Source organism: Papio anubis, chromosome 15 (assembly GCF_008728515.1).
Source record: "Papio anubis isolate 15944 chromosome 15, Panubis1.0, whole genome shotgun sequence".
Taxonomy (NCBI): Eukaryota; Metazoa; Chordata; class Mammalia; order Primates; family Cercopithecidae; genus Papio; species Papio anubis.
In genome coordinates this window covers 11,248,948-11,266,168 of record NC_044990.1, presented here as the reverse complement: position 1 = coordinate 11,266,168, position 17,221 = coordinate 11,248,948, and the positions used below count along the sequence as shown (strand labels likewise).

Genomic DNA, 17,221 nt, shown 5'->3' with positions numbered 1-17,221 from the left:
TGGTGGGGCTGAAAATAGGAAAAAATGGTTGACATTTTGTACAAAAGTAGTTGAAACACCAGATTTTCTTTCCTATCCCAAGTAGCCAGGTGGCTGTCCCTCCCTCATACTAAAAAAGAACCCAGGACCCTATTCTTGCTGCAGCATTTAAAAAAAAAAAAAAAATGCAGGAGACTACTTTCTGGAGGGCTGAACCATACATATCGTGGACTCTCTGGAACACTGAGCAGATGCAGCCAGGGTGGGGGTGAGATGCTATTATTGAAAACAAAACTGAAATAAAATTTTTATGCTGAAAATGACTCTCCCTATTAATTTCCTTACTCTGCTCAACACTCGGAACAGTCACTGATATTTGAGGGTCTCCTAGTTAAATTATCACATTACTACCCTATGAGCTGACAAGCCTCACCACACATACAACTTGTGGATCAGTCAATGATCACCATTGAGGAAAGTCTCTAACCTGAAAGATTCAAACAGAGAAAGGTTTTCATTTAAAAAAAAAATGCAGGAAGCAGAAAAAATGAAAATGAAAACAAAACATTAATCATTAGCTTTAGAAAGATAAGAAGATACTGTATCTATGAAACAAGAACTGAAAGTCACAAAGAGAGAAAACATTTAGGGAATAATAAAGGTTTCTTGAAAATTATGTTGGTAGACACAAATTCACTTTAAGAATTAGAAGAAAAGGGCTGGGCACAGTAGCTCAAGCCTGTAATCCCAGCACTTTGGGAGGCCAAGGCAGGCGGATCACGAGGTCAGGAGTTCGACACCAGCTTAGCCAACATAGTGAAGCCCTGTCTCTACTAAAAATACAAAAAAATTAGCCAGGTGTGGTGGTGGATGCCTGTAATCCCAGCTACTCAGGAGGCTGAGGCTGAGGCAGGAGAATTGCTTGAATCTGGGAGGAGGTGGTTGCAGTGAGCCAAGATCGTGCCACAGCACTCCAGCCTGGGCAACAGTGCAAGACCCCGTCTCAAAAAACAAAGAATTAGAAGAAAAGACAACCCTAATTTGAGGGTTGCGAAATGGTTATATTTTAATTCTATTATTCCTTATTTGTTGAAACATTTTTATAAACAGAAACTTCCCCAGATCTACTTGAGGGTCCCAATATATAGATCACATAAGAGAAGAAAGATAAATGCTTGATTTTTTTCTCCTTTTACTTAGTCTTTGTTGTTTTTTTGAGGCTGAGTCTGGCCCTGTCACCCAGGCTGAAGTGCAGTAGCACAATCTCAACTCACTGCAACCTCTGCCTCCTGGGCTCAGGTCATCCTCCCACCACGGCTTCTCAAGTAGCTGGGACTACAGGCGCATGCATACCATGACATCTGGTTAATTTTTGTATTTTTTTTAGAGATGTGGTTTTGTCATGTTGACCAGGCTGGTCTCACACTCCTGAATGCAAGCAATCTGCCCACCTTAGTCTCCCAAAGTACTGTGATTACACGTGTGAGCCACTGTGCCTGGGCTTTAGTTTTTAAAACAATGAGAGTAGAGGTATCATTTGTTATGAATTTCAATTTTTTGCTATTATCCTTTTTTCTTTTTTTTCTTTGCAATGGAGTCTCGCTCTGTCACCCAGTCTGGAGTGCGGCGGCAAGATCTTGGCTCACTGCAACCTCCGCTTCCTGGGTTGAAGCAATTCTCCTTGCCTCAGACTCCCAAGTAGCTGGGATTACAGACACCTGCCCCCAGGCCTAATTTTTACATTTTTTAGTAGAGATGGGGTTTCACCATGTTGGCCAGACTGGTCTCGAACTCCTGACCCCAAGTGATCTGCCCACCTTGGCCTCCCAAAATCTTGGGATTAGAAGTGTGGGCCACTGTGCCCAGCCTGTTATTATCCTTTCTGATGCTCAAATTATTTTATCTCTGATCAGTAAGAATCTATTCTAGTACACTCCTGAGTCCTTTTGACATGACACTAGTCGTGTTTGATGCTTAGTTTTTTTCTGGTATGTCAAGACTTTCCAGATTCATATATATCCTCCCCTGAATCTGGACTCAGACATTTCTTCAAGACACCTTGCATCTTTTTAAGAGAAAATGGTACTTAGAAAACATTCTGAGAACTAGGGATACTCAGTACTGCTGGATTGTTCATTTTTTTGTTGTTGTTCTTTTTGATAGACGAAACTAGTAAGCACGTTTTTTTTGTTTGTTTGTTTTTTCTTTGAGACAGGGTCTCACTTTGTCGCCCAGGCTGGAGTGCAATGGTGTGATCTTGGCTCACTGCAACCTCTGCATCCTAGGTTCAAGTGATTCTCCCACCTCAGCCTCCCCAGTAGCTGGGACTACAGGAGCATGCCATCATGCCTGGCTAAGTTTTATATTTTTAGTAGAGACGGGGTTTCACCATGTTGGCCAGGCTGGTCTTGAACTCCTGACCTCAAGTGATCCACTCACCTTGGCCTCTCAAAGTGCTGGGATTATAGGCGTGAGCCACCGTGCCCAGCCAGTATGTATTTTTTAAAGATAATATAGATCTCGAGTTCATAATGATATTTCCAATACAAATGCAGAACTGCAGGTTTTCCTTTACTTCAGTCTCACATCTGTACCTTTCTCTGATAAAAAGATCCCTGTTCTCTATAATCATATAATTACTCACATACAACAAACATACATAAAAGAGTGTAAAAGGATATTTCAACATACTTTATATCCACTATAACTTCAGAATAGGAATACCAACACTACCACCAACAACATGATGACTAAGAATAGTTTAAGATTTTGTTTCATTTTATAGTTATTGTTGCTGTTGTTGTTCTTGGGGAATATACCACTAGGGACATAAAACATTTTTTAGGTTACTTGAAATAGTTTCTTGGTATGATTATGCTCTAATTGAAAATACACTTAAGTTCTTTGCTTTCATTTGACTTTCTAAATTTTTAGGAATTGCTTTTTTTGTATTTTGTCATAAAATTATGTAAAAATATTTAAAGATAAATCTATAAAACATGACATATTAATAAAAAGAATTAGAAGAAAAAATTAAAAACCATCCCAGAAGTGAGAATAAAAAAAGGTAACGAAATAGAAAGTAGGAGAAAAGACAAGAAAATTAGAGGAACAATGTAGGAGGCCTAGTGTCCAAACATCAGGAGTTCCAGAAAAAAGTAGAGAAAAAAAATGGAGGGAAATTATAAAAGAACCACTTAAAGAAAATTTTCCAGAACTCAACGAAGGATGATGTGTTTCTAGAGTAAGTGCCAGTAAGCATCTGGGCCAAGAATTAAAGTAAAAAAAAAAAAAAAAAAAGACATCAAAGTACATTACTGTGAAATTTAAGGACAAAACAGGCCAGGTGCGGTGGCTCATGCCTGTAATCCCAGCACTTTGGGAGGCTGAGGCAGGTGGATCGCCTAAGGTCAGGAGTTTGAGACCAGCCTGGCCAATATGGTGAAACCCCGTCTCTACTAAAAATACAAAATTTGGCTGGGTGCGGTGGCAGGCACCTGTAATCCCAGCTACTCGGGAGGCTGAGGCAGGAGAATCACTTGAACCCAAGAGGCAGAGGTTGCAGTGAGCCGAGATCACGCCACTGCACTCCAGCCTGGGTGACAAGAGCGAGACTTTGTCTCAAAAATAAATAAATAAATAAATAAATAAAAATAAAGACAAAACAATCTTAATTTCTTAAAACCAGAGTACATAATGAATGACTGAAGATAAAAATAGCACCATGGGTCAGGTGCAGTGGTTCATGCCTATAATCCCAGCACTCTGGGAGGCTGAAGTGTGAGGACCATTTGAGCCTAGAAGTTCAAGACCAGCCTAGGCAACATAGGGAGACCTCATCTGTACAAAATAAAACACTCCAGCCTAGGTGACAGAGTGAGAAGACATTGTCTCAAAAAAAAAAAAAAAAAAAAAAAAACAAAGAATGCACTGAAATTAGCAGGAGCTATACTAAAGAAGATAAAAGAAATGTCTTAAAAATTCTGAAGAAATAATTTCAACCTAGAATTCTATATCCAGCCAACCTTACCCCAAGATATCAAAAAGCTGCATGCTCCTTTCCACAAGAAGCCTCTGAGAGTTGTGGGCCCTTAAAACTAGGGGAAATATTCTAGAAAGATGATATGGAAACCAGGAAATGGGGTTTCTAACACAGAAAAGAGGTAAGAATAATTTATAGAATGAAAGCTGTATGGCACACATAGAAAATGAGCACTTCGGGAAGGGCACGGTGGCTCATGCCTGTAATCCCAGCACTTTGGGAGGCTGAAGCGGGCAGATCACGAGGTCAGAAGATAGAGACCACCCTGGCTAACATGGTGAAACCCCATCTTTACTAAAAAATACAAAGAAAAAAATTAGCCAGGTGTGGTGGCAGGCGCCTGTAGTCCCAGCTACTTGGGAGGCTGAGGCAGGAGAATGGCGTGAACCTGGGAGGCGGAGCTCGCAGTGAGCCGAGAACGTGCCACTGCACTCCAGCCTGGGCGACAGAGTAAGACTCTGTCTCAGGGAGAAAAAAAAAAAAAAAAAAAAGAAAATGAGCACTTCAGAATGCAGTAAGAAAAAAAAAGGTCCAGGGGTTCTCCAAGAAACAGAAATGGAACCAACGGAGAAATTTTAACATATTGGGCAGGATTTTTATAGCTCCTGTGTAAGGACACAGAAAATTAAGAGAAATGAAAAGGACAGTTAATAACTCCATGGAAAGCAGTAAGCTGTAAAGAAAGGAAAGGTGATCATAGTATATTAGGTATTAAATTGCAAAAAATATTTTTTAGTCATTATAATGTAAACACTGAATACAGATTTCACTAAAAATCATGCTGTATTAGTAGAGGGAAGATGGGGAAGAAGGTAGAGAAGTATGTAGCAGTGTTGGAGTAAGAGACTGAAATTCTCATTTTCCATAGCAGGAAGTTAACAGTTGCTCTGTAAACTAAAGAGAGAAAGAAGACAGCAGAACAAGCTAAAAAAGTCAAAGGGACTGGAAATGATTGCCTCTGGGGACCATGAATGAGGGTGGGGAGGGTTGTGCTAGCAACTGCTTTTTTTGGTCATATGTCTTATATTAAAGTTGAGTTTCCAAATTATGCACATGCATTGATTTGATGAAAAACAAAACAAAACAAACAAAAAGCAAGAAAATGAAAGCCACTGCAAGCTTGATATTCTAAGCAACATAAAACAAAAGACTGTTTCAGCTTAATGGAATGCTTTCAGTAAAAAGCAATCAATCCAACATGGAACTAATGCCAAACAAAATACATCTTTACCTTAAAAATGTTTAATTTATAAAATGTTCTCTTTAGAGTGATCCAGAATACCAGAGAAGTAAATTCTCTGCAAGGTTACCTCTTAAGTGAATCTGAATGTACAATATTATCAGTAATTTCAGATAGCAATACTGCAGACCATTCAATATGACAAAGTCCTGTTATGTAGTTTAAAATCTACAGAGATGAAAAGTGTATTTATTACATATTTGAGAAGTACTAAAATATAATTCTCTAATCCAGAGTGGAATAGGGATCTGATCAAAGCAAAGCTATGAGAACAAGAGGGCAGCAAGTTACAGATACCAAAATCAAATGGTGCAAATTTACTTTTGCTTTTTAATTGGAAATGTATTATTTCTCAAGAAAGATCTCTGGCCCTCCCAAAAACTGCACAAAAACTTTAACTGTCTGAAGAATATGCTTTTTATACTAAAATGATCAGTATATTTAAGAAATTGAGCATCCTTAATAAGTATTTAAAATTTGAATGTAAAACCTCTAGAATTTAACTGAATCAGTGACTGATTTCTACCAAGAATGCAAATTAATTTACCTTTAACATAAGAGATTCTGGGGCTTCAAGAGGTGTACAGGCATCAGGAGAGCCCACCAGTTCTGCTCCATGAAGAATAATCTTCTGACCAACTGTCAGTCTGCCATTCTTTAAGACAGCTAAGAGGGGAGGATCTAACTGGGCTTTAACAGCATACCATCCATCTGTAAGTTCAATAATGGCCACTTTTTGGGTATCCGCACTACTAGTTTTATTGCTAGAAGTTTCAGATATATTTGCGCTCAATGAAATTATGTCAGAAACACAGAGAACAAGTGTTTTTGCAGCTGTGTCATCCCTTTCCATTATCTTTTTTATAGCCGATCTTCTGCTTCTATCAATTTCCATATCATATCTAAAAGTGAACACAAAAATGCATATTTTAGGAAGTGTGACTCTAGAATGCCACTGTTTAAACAAGTCACTGAATAATTGAGAATAAAAACTGAATTTATCTAAGAAATACTGAGAATTTAAAAATTTTGTAATTAGCCATATATTGTTTCATATTGTTAAAATATGAACTCTTTTTAAAAAGCAAAAAATAAAATGCAAAAATGCTTTATTAGCAATCCCCAAATAGTGGATCAAATTAATAACTCATATTCTTCTCATACATCAAGAGGATAAGGAGCAGGTGGGGAAAGAGGGAAGCAAGCAATGCATGAATGTGTGATCTCTCTTAAATGGGGGCTAGGGATGACAAGAGAACAGCAGTGTGGGATGGCAACTGTCACTGACAACTGGCTTGTGCAACATTTTGACATGGAAGTCACAGATTACACAGAAACCTTAACCATACTGCAGTACATGATTACATAAGGCCATGCTTTAAACTTGCCTGTATTTTAGTTGAAGAAGCACCCTTTCTGGGCTTAGGCATCTATTAGCAAATTCCTTAGGAAAGGCACATTCCATAGCTGCCAGTTTCCATATGATCCATCTATAGTGATTATAAACCCAAATTCTAGAAATAAGTTTTGGATCCACACCTGGAGTGTCACACAGAGCCCTAAACAAATAAAGGTAGAATATTATCATAAAAACCACATAGGATGATACTGAATTCAACAACTACGACTATTCTCTGTACAAAAACTACATTGTTCAAGATCATTCAGTAAGTTTTTATGAGTTCATATGATCTACAAGTAATATAATTTCAGAAAATTATTTGACATGTATCAAAATATCATACCGATAAAAACTTCACTTGCTAAGTATGGTGGCTCATACCTATACTCCCAGCATTTTGGGAGGCTGAGGCAGGAAGATTGCTTGAGGCCAGGAGTTTGAGACCAGCCTAGGCAACACAGTGAGACCTCCACATCTCTACAAAAAATAAAAAAAGTTAGCCAAGAGTGGGAGCTCACACTTGTGGTCCCAGCTACTTGGGAGGCTGTGGTGGGAGGATTGCTTGAGCCCAGGAGATTGAGGCTGCAGTGAGCCATGATAGTGCCACTGCACTCTAGCCCGGACAACAGAGTGAGACTCTATCTCAAAATATAAAAACAAAATAAAAAATTCCACTTAAGAGTCAACAGAACGATTTCAACTCATATTTGTTCCTGAAAAATGAGATCCTTGATTTTAAGTAATTATATTTTACATTATTTTTCTTATGAAAGAGATTGTTTTTAGAAATCACACCTGAGAACTGCCTTTCTTAGTTTTGGTGCTCTCCTTGATCCTGTCCCCTCTGTTCTCAAATCTCTAACTCCTCCTTTCTCATTCATACTCTTAGCACTAGGACAACAGAAGTAATCGAAAGAGAACTTTCATAAGCACCCACCCTCATATCTATCCACTCACAGCATCTGTATCCCTATACTTTGCCCTCTTCCAAGCATCTGCATCCTTACACTTTGCCCTCTTCTACCATTTGTATACTAGCTCCTATACCCCCTGCTGCCTACAAGGCCAACGATCAGGAAATGCCTCCTCTCTCTTCTGCATCATCAGTTTTTTCCTTCTCTACTGAACGATGTGAATCAGCATAAGATATGGTTTTTTTCTACCTTGAAACAAGCCAAAATCAAGACTCTTTGATCCTACTTCCTCTCCAAGCAATGTCCCTCTCTCTGCTTCTTTCTGGCAACTCCCAAAAGAATTGACTCTATTCTGTGTCTCCAACTCCTGCTCTTCAACTGCTCTTTAACTGCATTCTAATCAGGATATCACTCCACCAACCTATTGAGCTATTTTTATTAATGTTAGTAATGTCTTCTGCAGTGCTAAATCCAGTGGCCAATCTCAGTCCTCATCTTACTTTACCTATTAGAAGCAGCTTCCACAGCTGGTCATTTTCTATTCCCTGAAATTCCATCTTCACTTGGCATGCAACACCCCATTCTGCATTTTATTCCTAACTTTCTGGTTGCTCTTTCTCAGTCTCCTTTCCATGGCCTTCAAGTCATCTATATGCCGATGACTTGTGAACTGATTTCTTTGGCCTATACTTTACCTGTGTATAGACTTGCATATCCAACTGCCTACCTAACACCTCTACTTGGCTGTCTACCATTACATTTCAAGCTTCAAACGTCCAAAACCAAACTCTCCATTTCCCTCCATCTTTGGTCTTCTCAATTCTGGTAGTTACACAGTAACTCTATCCATCCAGTTGCTAAGGTCAAAATCTTTACAGCCATTGTTATTCTCCTCCTCTTTCACATTTTATATCTAATCCTTGAGCAACTCCTAATGGTGCCACTTTCAAAACACCCCAGAGTCCAACTGCTTTCCACCAATTCCACTGCCACATCCCTGGTCCAAGCAACCACCTCTCACATGTATTTCTGCAATAGCTTAAGTGGTCTCTCTGCGTCCATCCTTGCCCCTCTCCTCAACAAATAGCTAGAATTATTTTTTCAAAAATAAGTTACATCAGGGTGGACATGGTGGCTCACACCTATAATTCCAGCACTTTAGGAGGCCAAGGAGGGTGGATCCTGAGGTCAGGAGTTTGAGACCAACTTGGTGAAACCCCGTCTCTACTAAAAATATAAAAATCAGCTGGGCATGGTGGTGCACACCTGTAGTCCCAGTGACTCGGGAGGCTGAGGCAGGAGAATCGCTCGAACCAGGGAGGTGGAGGCTGCAGTGAGCTGAGATTGTGCCACTGCACTCCAGCCTGAGCAACGGAGTGAGACTGTCTCAACAAAAAAAAAAAAAAAAAGTCAGATCATGTTACCCTTTGCTTTAAGCCTTCCAGTAGTTTATTCAGTAAAAATCATGCAGAGTAAAAGGTAAGGTTCTTATAAAGGTCTATGAGGTCCTCCCTTTGTATCTCATCTACGACTACTCTTCTCCTATCCACTCTACTCCAGCTGCACTAACTTCCTGTTCCTCAAATACTTCAAGCACGCTCCCCTTTGAGAGACTAGGGGTCTTTCCCTAGGATAGTCCTATGCTCCCTCCTTTTACTTTAGGTCATTTATCAAATGTAGCTGACTCAGTGAAGCCTTCCTAATTACTTATTAGACTAAACATCGCATCTCCTTGCCCAACTTTCTCTGACACCTTTCCAGCTTCATCTATCTTTATAGTATGTAAATCTTCTTCTAACATACTGTACAATTTACTTACTTTTCAACATTTTCTATGCCTTCCACATCCACTAGAATGTATGACTCATCAGGACAGGGACTTTTTTGTTTTGCTTTATTATCCCTAGTACCCAGAATAGTACCTGACACATAGCAGGCGCTCAGTAGAGATTTGCTGAATTATCAGAAAAAACTAACGAGAGCTTCCACATTCCCACTTGACTACAGGGCAATCATTAACTTTTACCTTATGCAGTCTATTTAGTATGAGAAAATAATACAACTGTTTAACCTACTTTTCTTACTGGAATCTATAAGCAGATGTTTGTTATATAAGATACGCAAGACGTAAACAATATTTGTTTTTAAAAGTTAAAACAAAATTCAGGAAAAAAAGTTTTACCACTTTTCCAAAACTATAAATTTTGGAAAAATGTACAGAAATTTAAAAATAAGGATGCTGAGGAAATAAATCCCATCTTTTGCCACTGGCATAATGTAATATATCTCTGATAACAAAAAGCTTTAAATTATGTTTCTGTAAAAATTACAATAAAAAGAGGTTATGCAGTTTCTAAATTGTTGCTGTTTTAGGGCTCTGAGATTTTCTAGTTATTTAGAATTATTGATATTCAAGTATTTGTTTAACTTTTAGTGTTTATTTATATTTTGTATCTACTAAAATACACAATGAAAGAAAACATGAAGTAAGTGGGTGTCGGGGGAAGAATCTACCATAAGGCCATTTTGAATTTAACTTCCTTTATTTTTATTTTTTTCTTGAGACAGAGTCTTACTCTGTCACCCAGGCTGCAGTGCAGTGGTGCGATTTCAGCTCACTGCAACCTCTGCCTCCCGGGTTCAAACGATTCTCCTGCCTCAGCCTCCCGAGTAGGTGGGATTACAGGCACATGCCACCATGCCCAGCTAATTTTTGTATTTTTAGTAGAGACAGGGTTTTGCCATGTTGGCCAGGCTGGTTTCAAACACCTGACCTCAGGTGATCTGCCCATCTCAATCTCCCAAAGTGGGATTATAGGTGTGAGTCACCACACCTGGCCTTTTTTGGAACAGGGTCTTGCTTTGTCACCCAGGCTGGAGTGCAATGGCACAACTTCAGCTCACCACAACCTCTGCCTCCCAGGCTCAAGCCATCCACCTCAGTCAGCCTTCCAAGTAGCTGGCACTACAAGTACATGTTGGGCAATTTTTTTTTTTTTTTTTCTGAGACAGAGTCTTGCTCTGTCGCCCAGGCTGGAGTACAGTGGAGTGGTCTTGGCTCACTGCAACCTCCACCTACTGGGCTCAAATGATTCTCCTGCCTCAGCCTCCCAAGTAGCTGGGATTACGGGCGTGCCTCACCACACCCGGCTAATTTTTGTATTTTTAGTAGAGCTGGGGTTTCACCATGTTGGCCAGGCTGGTCTCAAACTCCTGACCCTCAGGTAATCAGCCCATCTTGGCCTCCCGAAGTGTTGGGACTATAGGCGTGAGCCAGCATGCCTGGGTGGGCAAATTTTTTAATTTGGTTGTAGAGGTGGGTTTTCACCATGTTGCCTAGGCTGGTCTCAAACTCCTGTGCTCAAGAGATCTGCCCACCTCAGTCTCCCAAAGTGCTGAGATTACAGGCATGAGCCACCATGCCTGGCCTTCAAATTTAACTTTTTTTTTTTTTTTGAGATGGAGTCTCACTCTTATCACCCAGGCTGGAGTGTGGTGGCATGATCTTGGGTCACTTGCAACCTCTGCCTCCCGGGTTCAAGTGATTCTCCTGCCTCAGCCTCCTGAGTAGCCGGGATTACAGGTGCCTGCCACCATGCCCAGATAATTTTTGTACTTTTAGTAGAGATGGGATTTCGCCATGTTGGCCAGGCTGGTCTCAAACTGCTGACCTCAGGTGATCCACCTGCCTCGGCCTCCCACAGTGCTGGGATTACAGGCGTGAGCCACTGCACCCGGCCAAATTTAACTTTATAAATTGGCCTTTATTTATAAATGCATAAGAAAAATGTCCCAAATCAAGCAAATCCAGTTCATTAAACCCCAGGACAAACCGCACTTTTCAAAAGACTTCAACAGAATGCTTAACCGTAATGCACTTAAAATGATTAAATGCATAAAAATTCGATTTCTAGCCAACTTTTTAGTTCGATAGACAGTTAAGAGAAGAAAGAGGGATGAGGGAATACATAAAAGTTAACACACAATCTTTTTGCATAGAGTACCTATAAAATTCTTCTTTTCCAGCCTTTCCATCATTGGAGGGTATGAGCCATCCACCATCAGCCAACTGTATTCCTTTTCCAGCCCATAAACTTTCCTTACCAAAATAATCTTGAGTGTAAAACTGAAAAGACTCTGCATTTTTGCTGTTAATTTTTATGCAATGTTTAGAAACGCCATACATATACAGCTACACAAACACACACACAAAATGAAAAATAATTTAAAATAAACATGTATCAAGCAATAAAAACAATTATAACAAACCAAAACTGAATTTACCAAAAATTTTCATTAACTACTAGAATATTCACTACGAAAACATTTTACTTACTAGAAACTAAAAATTTTAACGTAATATAAATGATCCATACATTCCACAGTCTGCTGTACCTTTTCCACCCCCTGTGTTTACACCTCCTGTTAAATCTGCCATAGGAAGGTACTGTGAGGATAAAAAAACGTAATGTTTTACAAAATCTCTTAAGTTCAAAAACTTAGATGGGAAACAAAAGGGAAAAGTGTAAGTATTTTAGGGAATGTAACCTCAGGTGATCAGATTTGTACACAGGCAAGGCTTACTTTCAAACTGCTTCCTTTCACCCCAGGATATCTAAACCAAAGTGTCTTTTTGTTTGTTCAGAGTTTGACTCTGGAGTCAGACTCTTTGCTTTGGAATCATAGCTCTTCCCCTTACTAGTTAAGTGACTCTGGGGCAGTTATTTAACCCTCTCTATGCTTCAGTTCTCTTATTTGCAAAATGGAAACAAAATAACAGTGTCTTTCTTTCAAGGTGACTGTAAGGATTAAGCAAGATATACTTAATGCGTGTGAAGTGCTTAGAAGAGCACCTCACACCTAGAAAATGCTCAAAGTTAGCCATTAATGTCATCAATATTATTTTCACCTCTCCACTGCCTAAAATTCTACTAGATAGTACCGGCTTAAGGAGAATCCTCTTTGGAAAATATAAATAGCTCATAGAAGGCTCAGGGCTATCAGTTATTCATATTTGAATATCACTAAAACTACTTTTCTCTAACACCTAGCTGAAAGCATTTACAATGATAAACTAAGATTTGAAGGGGGAAAAGAAATAGTAATTTGGAAGCACAGATCACTTTAGTAGGATGAGGAAGGCCTAGCAAGGGGCCAGAGGCTGCCACTGTAGGCTATTTAGGAAATATGATGATTTCATTCATCCATTCCTGCACTAATGTGTTCATTCTTTAAACAAAGCCATTTGTAGATACTAGTTAATGAAACAAAATTACACTCTGTCATAAAAGCCATCAGTATTGTAGACAAACACATACCTGTTTATGAGAACAGGCAGAGGGAACTTGGCCTCCTACTGCTGCTTTCAGAGAGATTCGAGGCAGAGTGGATGTTTTTGCAAGATACAGACTGCCTGGTTGTGGAAAGATGCGTTGCCTTTGTTTCTTCTTAATTCGCATATCCTGTATATCTCTGGCATTCTGAAGACTTGTAATTAAATCTATTAAAGAATAAATACTTAGCAAAAATAAAATTGAAACTTAAAAAGCATAACCTCTGGCAGGGCACAGTGGCTCAGGCCTGTAATTCCAGCACTTTGGGAGGCTGAGGCGGGCAGATCACCTGAAGTCGGGAGGTCAAGACCAGCCTGACCAAAATGGGGAAATCCCGTCCCTACTTTAAAAAAAAAAAAAATACACAAGTTTTCGGGTGTGGCGGCACATGCCTGTAATCCCAGCTACTCGGGAGGCTGAGGCAGGAGAATCACTTGAATCCGGGAGGTGGAGGTTGCAGTGAGCTGAGGTCGCACCACTGCACTCCAGCCTGGGCAACAAGAGCAAAACTCCGTCTCAAGAAAAAAAAAGCACAACTCCCTGCTTTATAAAATTATACATATCAATTTCCTTGAAGTTTACATGCTCTCCTTTTCTCTAAAAAGGGTAACCCTTTTAATTCTTCATAAATGAAAGGATGTTTCAACTTGTAAAGCTGTATAAACATAAATATCTTTACTATTTTTATCTCTTTTTGAGACGGAGTTTTTCACTTGTTGCCTAGTCTGGAGTACAATGCCACGATCTCGGCACACTGCAACCTCTGCCTCCCGAGTTCAAGGGATTCTCCTGTGTCACCCTCCCAAGTAGCTGGGATTACAGGTGCCCGCCACCATGCCAGCTGATTTTTTTTTTTTTTTGTATTTTTAGTAGACACGGGGTTTCACTGTTGTTGGCCAGGCTGGCCTTGAACTCCTAACCTCAGGTGATCCGCCTGCCTTGGTCTCCCAAAATGCTGGGATTATAGGCATCCCGGCCCTATTTTTATCTCATTTTTAAAAGAAAATTAGTAGTATGATAGAAAACATATTCCAGTAACAGCAGTCCTAGATTGTGTGTCTAATTTTTTTTTAACAAGTCCACAAGTAGTTATCTTTGAAAGAAACATTAGAATAATTTAAACCTAATCTTTGGATTTAGAAAATCTAAAGCATTAAAAAGGGTTTTAAAATTATCACCAAAGATGGAAAACCATCAGGACATTATTTAATAAGGGAAATATCTAACTGAAAGGCAAAAATTCATCACACAAATTGTCATACAATACCTAAAGGTTCTTCTTCACGCTTTGTGAAAATTACAGTTGCTGCTTGATTGGAGTTGTTTTTGTTAAACTGATGAATCTCATTGTCATTAATCTTATTTTTACTATCACCAGAGCCGTGTCCATCAATGTTTTGTTTTTGTTTGTTTTCCTCCAAGTTAATATTCCTAACACACTGTTCATCTCTGTGAAAATGTGATTTAGTTTTAAAAGGTGGAATAAAGACTTTGGTTGGTTTGCCTGTAGTAATCAAGTGTCTCATTTTTTCATTTCTTGTAGCAGAAACTTGATAAAATGGATGTCCTGAAACTGCTAAATTGCTTGAAGATTTTTCCAAAGTCAGATGTTCATACAAATGAGATTTAGACAGAAATTCTTGACCAGGTGCAGTAAAATTTGGATTCTGTATCTCTTGACGTTCCTTAGTTGTGCTTCAATGGGGAGAAAATATTTAAGTTTATTGACTAGTACACATACAAATATTTAGGAATATGCCTTTTCTGCGGACCCTCATTTGCTATATGGTGATCCTATTCTGGTAACTGTTTTGCATTTATCATGGTTGCCATTCCAAAACAATACCACTTTTCAAGGCTATAACCGTTTCTCACACACTCATTCCTAGCCTTTGACTTTCAATCTACCTCACATAACACATAAGAGAGTCTGTGAACTGTGGACCCTCTCAGTGTGTCCCCTCCAATTCCATCATAGTACTGCTTACCTCCTTCACCAGGGAAATGTCTACCCATCCTCTTCTCTCACCTTCACATCTTCACCTGAACTCTCTACCCCGCCTAATACCTCAGTCTCCACAGGAGACCCCCTCTTTCAATTATCCTGCCTCACTCTCTTTTCTCTCTTCTACCTATGTATACCTTTTTAAAAGTGTCCTTTTCATTTAGCCCAAAAGTCTTGCCTACCTTTAAAACTCTTATTTTCTCACTCGCCTTTATCTCTGCCTCAAGCTAATACTCACTGTTACCTATACTCCACAGTCAACCTTCTTCAACAGGTAATGTAGCTATTTTCACTTCCTCAATTTCTACTCAATAAACTCTCATTTCTCCCACTACTCTACAGAAACTGTTCTCAATAAAGTTGTTAATGACCTCCCAGATGCACATGAAGATACATACAAACTCACTCTACTCAACTTTCCTGACAGCTATAACGGTTTACATTTTCCTTCTTTTAAATTTCTCACCATCACTGTACCTCTTTCAACTTTTACTGGTTTTACCTCTTCCTGATTCCTAAAAAAAGTCTCCAAAGTTGGATGTCTTCCTTAGACACTTTCTCTCACTAATGTGAGTCATTTCCATTGCTTAAATTATCACCTAACAATGAAAATATCCTTTATCCTCATGCTCGACTTTTCCCCTAGGGTTGTTCCTACATTTTACACTACGTACAGCATCAGACATCTGTACCTTGATGTTTCACACTCATTTCAAACTCAGTATGTCCAAAAGTAATCACCTTTCTCAGCATACATGCCCTTCTTAATACTTGACATCTTGCTGAAAACCCCAGATTTCCTTTTACCAAACCCTGGATACCTGGAACTTGAAGTTATTCCTTTAGTTATCCATTCATCTATCCATCAACTATTTAATGAATTCCTACCAGGTGCCAGACATTGTTTTGCTGAGGAACACAGTTAACAAAATTTTGTTTTTGCATGTACATTTCAATGGAAGAAAACAGATAGACAAATATGTCAATTGGCCTAGACATAAGTGTGCCTGGAGCAAGGAAAACAAGGGGAACATTAGAAGGTGATACTGGAAAAATAGCAAAGCAGCCAGATCATCAAGAATCTGCACACCATGACAAGGGCTTTTAGTCTCTACTCTGAGATGGCACACCATGGAATAGTTCTGAGTAAAGAAATGACATAATCTGTCTTATGTTTAAAAGGATCTCCTGGCTTCTTTGATGAGAATTCATTGTATATTGAGGAGTAGGGAGGTAAGCAAGGGGGGACCAGTTCCACTGAAAGGACTGCCTGGAGTGGGTTCAGGAGAATACTCAAAGAGATGAAGTGAAAAGAGTAGGGTCAATTCTAATGAGTTGGGCTTTAAGAGAAGCAAGAAAATGGACTGGTGAGATTAGTTTAGAAAGGCTCTTCTTTTTAAGAGGTGAGATGTACAACAACTGCTTAGGGTGATGAGAACAATCTATTAGGAAAAAATCAATGATGCAGGAGAGAGAGAAGACAATTGGACTGATTTCTTCAAACAGGTGATCTAGATGAGATCTAATGCACAAGAGTGAATAAACCTTCTATCCCCAAACTTCTACTGATTGATCTCTTTTAATCCTTTCTTTTTAAATATTCAGAATATTTTTAGTATAAGGAGTTTGCCTTGTAGGTTATGCTCAAGATGTCTATTTAAATGTAATTGGAAATAATTTGCCAGTCTCAACTTATCACTATCTGGCCAAATCTAATGAATTTATCTCTTAATCATTCTCTACCCTCTACTCTACCTCCTTTGCTAGGTTAAGACCTGTACTTCCTTACTAATCTCCTTGCAACAGTTTTGCTTTGGTCTACTTCTAAAACACCAATCTTATTTTGTTCCTCTTGTCAGAAACTTCCAAAGACAGCCTATCACCTATCTAGGTTTCAACTTATCAGAAATGACATACAGCAAGCTTCCTATTTGGTCCTAACCTCCCCATTTCTTTTTGTTTCCCTCTGTCCCCCAACCAAATTCCAAGATTTGGAATGCCCTCTTTAACCAAGCATTCTTTACATTCTGTCTGAAGTACTTTTCCCATTGAGCTTTCTGTCATGTAATTAGCTGACAATTTTTCTATGTTCTTACATCACTTTTTAACATCTATTTTAGAATTTATATTACATTATAATTCTTGCTTTCACGTCTGGTTCCCAGGCTAGCAATTTGAGTTAGACTTATTTATCTTTATATTCATCACTATAGTATATACTAGGTAGTTTGAGCAGGTACTTTAACAAATGTTTGCTAAATACATCAAACTATTCTCCCATTTTACACATAAATTAGGCTAATACA

At 39.0% G+C, this 17,221-nt stretch overlaps 1 protein-coding gene across 3 annotated transcripts in view; it reads right to left on the bottom strand.

The window, feature by feature from the left end:
• Nucleotides 1–17,221, bottom strand: part of BRCA2 (BRCA2 DNA repair associated) — a 92,875-nt gene that overhangs the window by 36,477 nt on the left and 39,177 nt on the right. For all 3 annotated transcript variants that reach the window (XM_021929368.2, XM_003913740.5, XM_021929370.2), the window contains exons 14-18: nt 14,178–14,605; nt 12,896–13,077; nt 11,582–11,769; nt 6,650–6,820; nt 5,809–6,163 (exon numbers count right to left, since the gene is read on the bottom strand). In XM_021929368.2, coding sequence (XP_021785060.2) covers nt 5,809–6,163; nt 6,650–6,820; nt 11,582–11,769; nt 12,896–13,077; nt 14,178–14,605 — 1,324 coding nt within the window. The remainder of the gene's footprint in view (nt 1–5,808; nt 6,164–6,649; nt 6,821–11,581; nt 11,770–12,895; nt 13,078–14,177; nt 14,606–17,221) is intronic.